This window comes from Panthera uncia (genome assembly GCF_023721935.1).
Source record: "Panthera uncia isolate 11264 chromosome C1 unlocalized genomic scaffold, Puncia_PCG_1.0 HiC_scaffold_3, whole genome shotgun sequence".
Lineage (NCBI taxonomy): Eukaryota > Metazoa > Chordata > Mammalia > Carnivora > Felidae > Panthera > Panthera uncia.
Window position 1 is genome coordinate 4,688,507 of NW_026057584.1, and position 14,101 is coordinate 4,702,607.

General features: G+C 46.8%; 1 protein-coding gene across 1 annotated transcript in view; it reads left to right on the top strand.

Annotated features, from left to right (window-relative positions):
• Positions 1 to 14,101, top strand: part of ASB18 (ankyrin repeat and SOCS box containing 18) — a 73,367-nt gene that overhangs the window by 41,393 nt on the left and 17,873 nt on the right. Inside the window, exon 9 of the mRNA XM_049614465.1 lies at positions 13,899 to 14,099. Within this exon, the coding sequence (XP_049470422.1) occupies positions 13,899 to 14,099 (201 nt within the window). The remainder of the gene's footprint in view (positions 1 to 13,898; positions 14,100 to 14,101) is intronic.

The window sequence follows — 14,101 nt, forward strand, 5'->3', positions numbered from 1 at the left end:
CTTCATATCAGAGTGACACTGGCTTCAAAAATGAGTTGGAAAGTGTCTCTTCCTCAACCATTTTCTTGAAGAGCTGGTATAAAATTATCATTATTTCTTTCTTAAATGTTTGGTAGTGGGGCACCTGGGTGGTTCAGTCGGTTGAGCATCTGACTCTTGATTTCACCTTGGGTCATGAACCCAAGGTCATGGGATTGAGCCCCATATTGGGCTCCATGCTCAACATGGAGCCTGCTTAGAATTCTCTCTCTCTCTCTCTCTCTCTCTCTCTCTCTCTCTCTCCTCTCTCTCCCCCCACCCCGACCCCTACTCACACACTCCCTCTCTAAAAAAAAATTAAAAATATATTTGGTAGCATTCATCAATGAAGCACTCTGGGCCTGGAGTTTTCTTTATGAGAAGGTTTTTAACTATTAATTCAATTTCTTTAATGGCTATTGTACTACTGAAAATATTTCTTCTTGGGTGAGCTTTGATAGCTTGTATCTTTCAAGAAATTTATCTCTTTCAGCTATGTTGTTGAATTTATTGACATAAGTTGTTCTTTATTATCCTTTTAATCTTTTTTTTTAATTTTTTTTAACGTTTATTTATTTTTGAGACAGGGAGAGACAGCATGACAGGGGAGGGTCAGAGAGAGTGGGAGACACAGAATCTGAAACGGGCTCCAGGCTCTGAGCTGTTAGCACAGAGCCTGACACGGGGCTCAAACTCACAGGCTGCAAGATCATGACCTGAGCCGAAGTTGGATGGTTAACCGACTGAGGCACCCAGGTGCCCCTTAATCTTTAAAAGCTATAGTATTATCACCACTCTCATTCATGATATTGGAATTCATTATATTGTTTCTTTTATTTTCTTCCCTGATCAGTCTTGTTTTTGATTTCATTGTTTTTTTTGTTTGTTTGTTTACTGTTTTCTATTTCACTAACTTCCACTATGGTCTTTATTATATTTCCTTCTTTGATTACCTTGAGTTTCATTTGCTCTTCTTCCAGTTTCTGAAGATAGAAACTAATGTCATTGATTTGATGATTTTTTTTTTTTACTTTCTAATATAGGCGTGCTTTTGGTGTTGTACATGTCCCCCTGTGTATTACTTTAGCTAAATCCTGCAATGCTAACGTTATATTTTCATTTTCAATCTATTTTAAATTCTTCCTAATTTGTCTTTGGATTTTTTTCTTTGAACCATAGTTATATAGAAGTGTGTTATTTAGTTTTCAAATACTTGGGTATTTTCCAGATATCTTTCTAGTATTGATTTCTAGTTTTATTTCCATGTGGTAGGAGAACTTACTTTGTATCTCTTTACTCCTTTTCAATTTGAGTCTTCTTTTATTATCCAAAATATATTCTGTCTTAGCAAATGTTCCATGCACACTAGACAGGAATTTGTATTCCACAGTTACTGAGAGGGGTGTGAGAGGAGTGTTCTATATATGCCAAATGAGTCAAGATGCCTAGCGCTGTCAATTAAGACTTCTATACCTTTCTGTTTTCTGCCTACTTGTCTTACAAGTTATTGAAAGAGAAGTGTTGAAATCTCTGACTATAATCATTTTGTCTATTTCTCTCTATAGTTCTATCAGTTCTTGCCTCAAATATTTTGAAGCCTTGTTATTAAGTACACAGATGTTTAGCATTATTATGTAGAACTGACCTCTATCATTATGAAAAGATATCTTTATCTCTGGTTTTATTCTTTGCTCTAAAATCTACTAAGTCCCCTATTAATATATCTAGTTGATGTTAATATAGATTTCTCTTGAATGGTGTTATCATAGTACATATTTTTCCATCTGCATGAGTTATCTATTGCTGCATAAAAAATCACCATAAACTTAGAGACTTAAAACAACACGCATTTATCTCAAAGTTTCTGTGGGTGAAAGTTTGGAAATTGCTTAGCTAGGTTCTCTGCTTCAGAGTCACTCACAAGACTGCAATCAAGATGTCAACAAGGGCCAGGGTTTCATATGAAGGATCAACTGGGAAAGAATCTGCTGCCAAACTCATATGATCATCAGCAGAATTCAGCTCCTCAGGGACTGTGGACTGAAGGTCTCAGTTTCTTGCTGACAAATGATTGAAGGCCAACCTCAGTTTTTGCCTTTATTTTTAAAGTAGATTTCTTGTTGGCAGCCTGTAATTGGATCTTTTTTTAAAATCCAATCTGATAGTCTGCCTTTTAATTGGATGTTTACATCATTTACACTTAATGTGATTTTGATATGGCTAGGTTCAAATCAAACATCTTGCTATTTTTTTCAATCCATTCTTTGTTTACTGTATCTTCTTTTTTCTACCTTCTGTATTAATTAAGGAATTTTTATGATTCCATTAGTCTCCTTTTTTGACTTATTCTATAAAAATTTTGTTGTGTTATTTTAGTGGTTGCTTTGGGGTTTATAGTGTATACATCTATATCCGCCTGCTCTCAAGTATTAACTATATTTCATGTAGAGTACAACAGCATACTTCCATTTCTCTCCTCCTAGTCTTTGTGTTCATGGTATCACATATTTTACTTACAATTCCTGCAATAAATTTTGTCTTGTTCTAATAGCCCATACTCTTTTAAATATATTGAAATAATAAGAAAAAAGTTTGTATGTTTACCCAGGTAGTTCTTATTTCCAGTTTCCTTCATCTCTTTGTAGAGATCAAAAATGTCACCTAGTATCATTTTCCTTCTGCTTGAAGGACTTTCTTCAACATTTCTTATAGTGATGAATCCTTTCAATGTCTGTGTGTTTGAAAAAGTCTTTATTTCACCTGAATGTTTGAAAAGTGCTTTTTTAGGTAGAGAATTCTGGGTTGACAGGGTTTTTTTTTTTCTTTCAGTGTTTTAAACACATAGCTCCATTGTCTTTCAACTTAACATTTTTTAGTGAAAAGTCTTCTGTCTTCTTTATTTTTGTTCTTTTGTAATAATGTCCTTTTCCCAGCTTAAAATTTTTCTCCTTATCACTGATTATAAGCAGTTTGGTAATAATGTATTTTGATGTAGTTTGTTCATGTTTCTTATCCTTGAGATTCCTTGAGTTTCTTGGACCTGAGGGCTTATAATTTTCATCATATTTGGAAAAATTTTGGTAGTTATTTCCTCACATTTCTTCTGTATGATCCCCTCCTCTCTTTCAGGGACTCCAATTACACATATATGACACCATTTTAAGTTGTTCCACAGCTCGCTGGTGCTGTCATTTTTTTTTTTCTTCTCCAATTGGTTTATCTTTTGTTCTAAAATACCTGATCTGCCATTATTCCCATCTAATGTATTTTTCATCTCAGACATTATGGTTTTCAACTTTAGAAGTCCAATCTTAGGTCTTTTTCGTATCTTCCACACCTTTACTTAATATGTTCAACCTTTTCTCTAGCTTCTCAAACATACGGAAATGGTCTTAATAACGATTTTAAAGTTCCTGTCCACTAATTCTATCATCTGGGTCAGTTTTAGTTGACTGAGTTATTGTTGTTTTTTCTCTTTATCTTATCAGGTGCTGGATATTTTTCTATACCTATCAATATTTTTGATCTCTACTCTGAAATGTAAAGTTACTTGGAAACACTTTGATCCTCTTGGGTCTTGCTTTTAAGCTTTGTTAGGCAGGATCAGAGCAGTGTTAAGACTAAAGTTAATTTTTTCCCTACTACTGAGACCACACCCTTCTTAGTAATCTAACCATGCCCCATTATATATGCGGTTTTAAACGCTGGTTGTTGAGAACAGACACTATTCCTGAACTTCTACATACCATGGGTATGATTCCCTCTCTTTTGGGGTGCCATTTCTCCAGTCTTGAGCAGTTCCCTCACACACATACAGTAATCAATACTCAACTGAATACGCAAGGGGACACTCCGCAAAGTTCTTTCTCTGTGAAGACACCCCCTGCCCAGTACTCTGCCTGGCAAACTCTACCTGCCTTGGCCTCCCCAGACCCCTATATCTATCTCCTCAACTCTGAGAGTCACTGGGCTCTGCCTGGCACCTCTTCACTGTGTCCCACTCTGGGAGCCCAGAGTCCCTTTGGGAGGTCAAGAAATTCAGTGTTTGCCAATCATGTTGGTAAGTTCAAACCTTGTGATCCATTTCTGTCCTCAGCTGCAGACATTCTCTACTTTCTAGCTTACCGTTAGTGAAAGCTGGGTGAAAGGCATTTGGAAATTCTCTGTGCTATCTTTGCAACTCTTTCCATAAATTTAAAATAATTTAAAAATAAAAAGAGTTTTAAAAACTAAGTTTGCTTCACACCTTAGGTTCCAGCCTCCCGCTTTACAGTATCAGAAAAATACTGCTTTTTACTAAGAAATGAGAAAGAAACACCTACTCAGAGCACAAAATATTGTGAATTCCATCAATAGCTCTTCTGACAAGCCAACAAGCTCACATCTGGATGTCATAAAGAGCTGAGATATATGCAGACCGTTAGGGCTACAGCTTATCCACTGTGTGATAGAAACTAATTTCCTGGCTTCAGGTGGTTTTTCAGAAATCATAAAGGTCCAGGACATTGTTTAATAAGGACTTTTCAAATGCCTTTGTATTAACATGGAGCTTTTTAAACCTCTTTTCTTTTGTCTTCCTCTTTCTCCTCCTCCTCTTCTTCTTCTTCGCATCCCTCGTCCGCCTCTATGTGTCTCTCCGTATGAATCTTTCTCCCTGGTGATTTAATTTGACAGTCTTGACTTATTTAAATCCTGGTTTTGGGGGGAAAGTTTGAGATAAGTGATGAATATACCAGAAGTTCAGGCAGAACTATGCAACAGCTGACTTAGAATCCCTTCGATATCAATGATTATAATGGAAAATGCTTGTGGATTCCACTGAACACCTCTACAATAACATAGCCAACTACCTTGAAGGATAAAAAGGTAATAGATGTCAGAAAGGGCTTGGGGTTTCGACCACAGCTTTTCAGCTCTAAAGAGTCCCCCTAAAGTTAAACTCCGAGGAGGTCTGGCTTCAGGTAGTATAAACATATTATCACTTTGACAAGAAAGAGCTACCTTCTCCAGAATCTTTTTATACATAGTAGATTTTAGGTCATCCTTAATTTTTTTACCTTACAGTAGAGAGGGGGTCGTTGACCTACATACAGAGCCATTTCATTTTCTTACTCTTGATGACAATGGTCTCCACACCTCGGGACCCACTTCTGCTCCAACCCCTTTTAGTCAGCAATTCACCATGGGTGCAGGACTTTAAAACCTTTGAGTCTCTGAGTTCCTGGGATTAAAAAAGAAAAATTATCTGTGCTTCCTTCCAACCAGCAAGCTTCAGAATTCAGAATTCAACACACAAAAAAGGATATCAGAGCTTTAATCTAGGAGCCTTTTGAAGAGATTTTCCCAAAAAGAAAAGTTCCAGTAAAGTTACTCTCTTCACGTTAGTAGCCTGCTTGTCAGCCTCGCCCTATTTATTATCAGACTCCTCTCCTTGACCCTCTTTTTTAAATCTGAGATAATTAAAATGAGAAAAGGATGAGTAGAAGCCTGATTCTTTTTTTCCCCCCCTGTCTGAAGTTAATTTGCTTTAAACGGAAGTGAGGAAGACTTCCTTCCCTCATAAGCATATCAGTAAAAAGCATGCATGTTTACTTTTTTCGTCCCGGTTGGATTAATTTAACTTGGTAAAAAAAATCATTCAGAATCCAGCGCCAGACCTGTGGAAGCAGCTAATCTCCTTAACAATCACCGAAGAGAACTATTGGACAATGCTTTTCTAGTTCAGACGAGGCAAGCTGAAATCCAGGCAGAGAGAAAGAAAGTATGACTTTCCCGAGGCAAGAAAGGCACTCTCTGGCCAGGTTCAAGCAGAGATAACTGTTCAAAGTCCCCGCACCAACTCCAAATGTCTCCACAGGAGGTTTACCTACACAAGGTGCCAGGCTCATGGGTGTTGATACATAATCCGGAAAACTGTGTGCTCTTTCCACACCCCAGAGGAGTGGTTGATTTATTGAGGGGAGGACACATGGCCTGATTCAACAGGAGTCTGAGGCATCAGAAGGATATTAAAGAGCAAGGTGTCATAGAGGGGCCGCCCCCATCGGGTGATTTGATATTGGTAGAACTTCACGCATTCCTGAACACTTCCAACGGTCTTACTTCCGATGGTCCTCCAGCAAGCCTGCAAGGCATGAGAATCCCCAATCTACAGACCAGGAAACTGAGTCCCATCGAGGGCCCATGTTTTGCAAGTAAGGTGGCACACAGTGGAAATTGCCAAAAGCCAAGTATTGGAAGAGACACCAATGCTGAACGATCACCTCTCCCTTGTTCACCTAAGTTCTTTTCACACACCCTGTACAGTCGGGAAGTCCCTGCACATCTCCAGCCAGCACTTTCCAGACATGTTCTATTACAGGTGTCTATGCCCCTTCCCTGACCCTTGATGGCCTCTCAGGTAGATTCGTCAGCTTTCGGATCACTTGCCAAGTCCCATTTGAAAACCTACAACCCACTGTCAGGAATTAGAAGAGGCAATGGAAGCCAAGTCAAATGGAAGCCAAGGCAAAAGCCTTGATCAGATGCAAATATGCAAATATGCAAATGGCCAAGATGCAAACAAAAAGGCGTTCAACATCACTAATCATCAAGGAAATGCAAATTAAAACCACCAGGAGGGGCGCCTGGGTGGCTCAGTCGGTTAAGCGGTTAAGCGTCCAACTTCAGCTCAGGTCATGATCTCTCAGCTCCTGAGTTCGAGCCCTGCGTCGGGCTCTGTGCTGACAGCTCAGAGCCTGGAGCCTGCTTTGGATTCTGTGTCTCCCTCTCTCTGCCCCTCCTGCTCGTGCCCTCTCTCTCTCTCTCCCTCTCAAAAATGAATACACACTGAAAAAAAATTTTTTTTAAACCACGAGGAAAAATTTCCTGCTTCACACCCATCAGAGTGGCTAAAGTCAAAAACACCGACAAATACTGAATCTCACCAAGAGTGTGGATCAGCCAGAACTCTTGTATTTTGCATAATAATACAACCACTTCACTAATATGTTCAGCAATTTCTTTTAAAGTTAAATATACAACTGCCAGCTCTTCCACTTCTACGTATTTACCCAAGAGAAATGAGAACATATGTCCACGAGAAGACTTACACAAAGATGTTCACAGCAGCCTTATCCATAATAGCCAAAAAACAGAGACACCCAAATGTCCATCAATATCAATAGAAGAGGGAATTTGGAAATTGTGGTATATCCAGACAATTAAATATGACCCAGAAATAAAAAAAAATTAACGAGTTACTCACACACACAACGATATGATGAATGTCAAAGACATTATGCTGAGCAAAAGAAGCCAGACACCAAAAAGGAGAAAATTCTAGAGAACTAACCCATGAGAGAGATCAGAACAGTGATTGCCTGTGGGTGAAGAGTGGCAGCCAACACAAGGAAACTTCCGGAGACAGCGAAATATTCTACATTTTCATTGGAATGTCATTTACACAGGTGCATTCCTTTGTCGAAATGTATACAACTGTAGTCTTAAGACCTGTGCAATCCTCCATATGCAAAGTTTACTTCACCTTAAAAATTCGTACATACCTGCATACATAAAACTTTTCTCTCATCCAGGTGTTGATGAAGGGATGCTGGTGAAGATTCTAGAAAGTTAGATACTACTTCAGGGGCAAGTGGGGCACACAGTGGAGATGACTTCACAAAGTCTGTTCCTTAAATCATTTCTCAGTTTGCCAAAATGCAGGGTTTCGCTTGCAGTCCGGGGAGAATGTGCCCACAACATCATCACCAGCCACAACCATCCGTCACTTCAGAAAAAATTTAAGTGGTGGCCATTGCTCAGAGAGAAACAGTAAGGATTGAAATGGCCGGCTGGTCTCTCTCTCAATCTCCCCCCTACCCTTAAGGATTTGTCCATTCACATCAGCCCTTTCAACTGTAAACATTTATGCCTGATAGTCTCACAGCTTAGCATCTCGGAAGAAAGGGAAAGAGAAGAAAACACAGAACAGAAAGGGGCAGGTGGCAGGTCCCCAAAGGAGAGCCTCAGCAGAAGGCCAGGGAAATAAAGTGGAACAGCTCCTCCATCAAAGTCTTGGGGCAGTGGCTTCCCCGTCCCTCATTCGGAGCCAGCTGGGGAGTCTATCCACAGGAGGGAAACTTCTTGCAGTGGCTTCATTAGAAAACACGGCTGTATTTTCTTCCCAAGTCTCTCCCCCGCGTCCCCTGCCCCCCACAGGCTGGCACTTGCCCGGCACCCAGACAGTCGCTCCCACCCCCACCCATGGACCCCGCCCTGGGGCTCCAATCACGCTGCCCCGGGGGAAGTGTCTCCAGCCCATCAGCCCGCATGGCAACCCTGAGGAGGAAACGGAGTAGCAACGATGATCCAACAAGACTGCTTCATAACACTCCCTGCGTATGTCATCTCGCATGAAACCCCTTCTGCCTGTCAGAGGGACTGGCCGGCAATCGCGTAAGGAGAAGGGCGAAGGCAGCCGGGACTGTCCAAGGACCTCAGCGACCCCCGGCGATAGGAAACACGGTTCCATGTTTTGGTGGTTGCCGGATCATGAAGCTGTCCAGTGACAGCTGGGGTTCCCATCCCAAGCGGGGTGTGCTGGCTGTGGGGTCACCGTCATCTCCCACTTCCCTAACCTTGAGATCATTGCCCAGACCTCAAAAACTGAATCCAGCTGGGGAAAATGGGAGCTTGCGTGCAGAGCTGCTGGCGTGGCCGGGTGAGAAGCAGGCTGCTGTTACCTGCCCCACGGACCAAGTCCACGAGGCTGGTGACCTCCCCTGCCTTGTCCTGCCTTCTGGGTCCTGCAGCAAGTTTATCCAGAAATTCTTGTGAAGCGCTCAGAGAAGACACCCTTCTCCCCGCCCTGAGGGGCTGCTTGGAAGATGTTCTCCACTTCCTGAACGAGTGGATCCATGGCTGAATGAAAAGTTCCGAAGTAACTTCTGGAAAATGCCTAGCACGGTGCCTGGCTCAGAGAGAGAGTTTAACAAATGATACGGCAGGCGGGTGGCCTGACGGACAGCTCTGAAGCCAGAGTAGTTGAGATCTCCGCCTTGCCGCTTCCTGCCCGGATGGCCCTCATGCAAGTCACTGGTCTTTTAAGCCTCAAGTTTCCCACCTGCAAATTCCACCTACCATGCAGATTTGTCGCAAAAACTACAGATAACCTTTTTTAAAAATAACTTCAAAGATCAAGTACTAGAGACCTCTCGGCTCAGATCCAGAGGCTGTGAAATACCTCCTTTGAAAGCTTTGTATAGACCGAGTAATGTGGGGCGGGGGGGGGGGGGGAGACGCCTGGGTGGCTCGGTCGGCTAAGCGTCCGACTCTTGATTTCGGCTCAGGTCATGATCTCATGGTTCGTGAGTTCGAGCCCCAAGTTGGGATCCGCACTGACAGTGTGGAGCCTGCTTGGGATGCTCTCTCCTCTCCTTCTCTCTCTGACCCTCCCCTGCTTACTCATGCGCACACTCGCTTTCTCAAGAATAAATAAAATAAAAAAATTAAAAAAAAGACAAGTAATGGGGAGGAGGGGGCAGATGACAGCCAGCGTTGAGCAGGCCCGGCCTCACAAAATGCAGCGAGGCTTGGCGGGTCGTGTCAACGGGGAAGAGAGCAAGTAAACAGCAGAAAAGCATTCTTGTGGACTTCTGCACCTGGGAGATTGCCAGGCGGTGCCTCAGGAAGATGCTGGAAGGTAGATGGGAGCCGTGAGTCGGACGTGGGCTCAGAGTCCTACTTTCCCACTTAGAAACAAGTTAAAATGACATTAATTCAACAGCCCTCGATGGGCTCGTCTTTATTAACTCCTGCCTTGTGGCTCGAGCTCCTTTTTCTGTGTCCTGCCAACCTCAGGCCGCTGTAACAGCCTGTCACCACAATCATCATCAAAGACGGCGATGAGGGATGGGGGGGTGTTAGTGTTTGCCCAAGCTGCTTTGTATCAGAGGCTGTTCAGACAATACAGTGTCTCCTTAATCCCCGTAAGACAGAGACAAGTCGTTCTGGCAGGCCGAGATGAGAATGTACCCTTGGTTCCTGACAGGGGCCGTCTACACTGGCCCCAGGCCTTCGTGAGTCGCCTGTCAGGACAGCAAGAATCTGCCCTCAGAGGAGAGGACTCAGCCGAAGCTGGGCTGCCCACACAGTCGAACCAAAGCTTAGGTGCTGCTGTCCTCGCTGGGCCATTTCTTCTCCACTAGAGACACTGACACGTACAAGGTCAGGTCCGGGAGGCCCCCGAGACTGTTCTCACTTTATCACCACCCCTGCCCTGTCCTTCAGACTCACCCTCTCGGAGGTACTTGGTACATACTTCCTGAGATCGCTGCTTGTACCCGGACAGGGCAATGGAAAATCTGAGCGCGTTCTGGGACCCTGGAATGCTAGCCATTTCTGAGACTCCGTGAACTGTTGCTGTGGCTGGTGGGGGATGGGTTTGTTATCATCAACCTCCGTTGTTCCTGTTTCGAGCCATAACTCTGATCCATTATGGAAATTTCGAAGATACGGGCAGGCAAAAAGGAAAGAAAAGCGTCCCTCGCCCCATCATCCACAGGTAAACACACACCGGCCTATACATTTCTAGGTTTGTTTCTCTCTGTGCCTGTATGTATCTGGTTTTTAAAAAAAACAAGACCGTTCAGTGCTGTTTTGTAACCTAATCTTTTCCCATAACCACTGCAAATAGCTTTCCGTGTCATTAAACAGGCTCCCACACCTTCATTTTCGATGACTGCCCAGTGAGCGCCAGCAGAGATGTGTGCCTCAGTCAATTGTTTGTGTTGTTTTCTCTCGTGCGTGTGGTCTGCAACTTACCCCGCTACCTGCTCGAAGGAAGTGCCCAGATTTAGCCAATTAGAGCTCTTCATTAAAAATGAAAAGGGCACCCGCGGCCCTCCGGAGGATGGGCTGGTTGCCCTCGTTCTTCTGAAAGGTATCTTCGTTGCAAATAGCAACTTGGACATCAGCCAGTTAGGCTCTGGAAGTGGAAGAGAGGCCGGGTTGTATTTCCCGGTGGACTTCTTTGGAGAGGCTGGGCGGCTTTAAAAAAAAAAAAATAGTAGAAGGAAATGTTTTTGCCATTGTTTGTGAGCGCACACAGGCTCAGCGGCAAAATGAGACGGAACCCTTGATTTCTAACCTCCTGCTGCAGTGTTCAAAATGCCTCCCAGAGAGGCAAAGAGGAAGCTGATCTGAAGCACTCTGATTGTGAAATTTGCATCCTCTCTTAGCTGGTTATTGTCCCCAAGGACATTTCACATCAAATTGTACTTGTTTGTAAAGATTTTTCACCCAAGACAGGCCACCTCTCAAGATAACTGCTGATACGGAGGCTAGAGAAATAGAAGGAATTAGAAAGACCGAGAGTCCCGGGGTAGAAATATACACGGATTTAAGGGCAGCCACGTCCAGCCTGGAAACCCTCGACGGATGATCTCGGTTCAGCCCCCCAGCTAAGTACGTAACAGGAAAAAAGAGCAGCGCCATGAAGGAACGTAAAAGATGTTCATTAACGAGATGCACTAGTCCAACGCGCTTTCAGGGAATACCAATCGTGGGCTAGCTCTGCGACAGGCACCAAAGAGCAGAGACAAATAAAACCCCCACCTCTACACTCAAGGAGCCGGCGGCCTCAAGAGAGGAGCCAAACGTGCTGATGAACACTGGAAACGTGGTGTGATAAATGCTCTGCCCCGAGGTAAATGACAACACAGAGGTATGAGCCTCTGCTGGTAGCACCGGGAGGGCGTCGGAGAGGAAGAGGAGGGGAAGAGAGGAGTGCGTGCGCCATCCGGTGAGGCACAGCCTCCCAGGAAGGAGGCGCCTGTGCAAAAGGCATGAGGGTCCTGTCACAGCAGATGTGTTCTAAGAACCACACCTGCCCGGCACAGGATGGAGCACCAGGGAGTAAAGCTGGTGAGGTCCACCGGAGCTGGGTCAGGCCACTGGCTCGAACCTGAAAGGCTCTTTCTGGGTAGAACAGAGCAGGGGGCAAATTTAGAGTCTGTGGCAAAGGCCTAGGCGAGAAATGATATGGTCCTCAACAAAGGGCAGTGAGATGGGGAATGGAGGGAGGAAGCAGTTCAGGGGAAGATAAAGAGGTGGAGTCCACGGGGCTGAGCGACCGGTGGAAGTGTGGGACAGCTGGGTGACAAGGAAAAGGCAAAGAACACATCACTTACAGAGCGAGACCCCCACGGAGGCAGAAGAGGACCACACCTGGGGGCAGACGGTCGAGAGGGACTCCCTTCGCCAGACACACGGAGGAAGGACAGAAAGATCGTTGCAGAAACGGGTTCTGGCAAATGTGTGTCACTCACGGGCAGAAGGTAGGACGGGTGGCCGCTCCTGAGAGAGCCCGAGCTCTGAGTGAAGCAGGACTGGATGGCTGATGGGGAGGAGAGGAGAAACAGCGCCTCCAACACTGAATTGTTGGTGAACACAAGCTCCCCGAGGACCAGGGGGCCTGGGGGCCTGTATCTGAGAACCGGGTCTCCTCCAGTGGCACCCAGCAGCCACATGGGGGACAGCAGGTGGATGACCGTGGGGCTCAACGTGGAAGACACGGCCCCTTGGGTCCCCTCGGTTCCAGGGAGCCAGGATGCCAAGGGAGTGGCCACAGCCCCACCCAGGAAGGAAAGAAGCCAGGCAGGGCTGAGAGATGAGGGGCCTAGGACTCAAGTCTCGGCAGACCAGGGATGAGAAGGGGACCCACAGGCCTGGACCAGCCAGCAGGAGCGGAGGCTTGGCCTGAGGCCGGCATGTTGGAGTGTTTGACTCCAAAGGTGAGGCAAACACATTAACGGCCAGGTCGGGGAGCTGACCTGGGAGCAGGTGTCTGAGGTGGGGCTGGTGTTTTGGCAGTGTCCACGAGGGACAAAGGTCAGCACAATGCAGGACTGGCCTCCTGCTTTCGGGGAGAGCTTCCCACTAGCGTCCGAGGCCCAAGGTCCAGCATGAGCCTTGCCTGGTCATCAGCCTGCCGTCCCCGCTTAGGTAGGAGTCTGGGGTTCTCTCTCCTGGGAGAGGCACTGATGCCTGGGTAACAGGACACTCTGGGGATCCAGTCGGTGAACGTGGAGGCAGCCCAAGACACCCACCTCTGGGGGGGACCGCAGTGTCCTGTGGGCGTCTCGAGTCGCCAGGAGACCACTGGGGTCTGCACTCACATGGGTGCAGCCAAGATCCACAGTCTCCAAGGGCAAGTCTGATTGAAACAAAGGTAGCCCCACAATTAGGCATGTGCCACCTACGCTTGCAGCCCTGTAGGAGGACCCCCCAGTGCCAGTCCGTGTCAGTGCCTTGAGGGACGGATGGATTCCCTCTGCGGGAGCGCGGCGAGCCTTGCCTCGCACGGTCACCAAAGCTGCGTAGCTTACAGGGTTACCTGCCGGCTGCTGCGGAAGAGCCCCCCGGTCTAGGGGACCCTCCTTAGCACCAGGCCTCCCAAGCCCTCTGTGACCGCCAGCCATGACAAAGAGCCCAGGTAGTTAGTGCTTCGGGCACTGTCGTTTGAACCACATTACCCTCCAAAGTAGCACGTGGATCCTGAGGAAACGTTGCTAGCTATTTCCACCATTTGCAACGGGTAGGCCCCACCCCCACCCCGGTCTGCCAAAATCTCATTTTTTCTCCCCAGCTCAGTCTCGACTCCCATAGCCTGGGCACCGGACGGCCGAACTCGGGTCCTTTCTCTCAGGGCCGCCCCCCGCCCCTCGCTTCCCACGAAGTCAACTGGCGCTGGGTGGCAGCGGCAGCCAGGGTGCGGTGGGGCGGGGCGGGGTGGGGAGGGTGGGGACAGGGCGTAAGGGCGTGGCAGGGGGCGGGGCGGGGCCTTCGGGGGTCGCGCCCCCGCCCCGCCCCGCGCTGACCGGGCCTTGGCCTCCCCGCAGGTGCGCGCAAGCGCTGCTGGAGCACGGCGCCTCGGTGCAGCGCGCGGGCGGCGCGGGCCGGGACACGCCGCTGCACGTGGCGGCCCAGCGCGGCCTGGACGAGCACGCGCGCCTCTACCTGGGCCGCGGCGCGCCGGTGGACGCGAGGAACGGCCGCGGCGAGACGGCCCTGAGCGCGGCGTGCGGCGCGGCGCGGCGGCCCG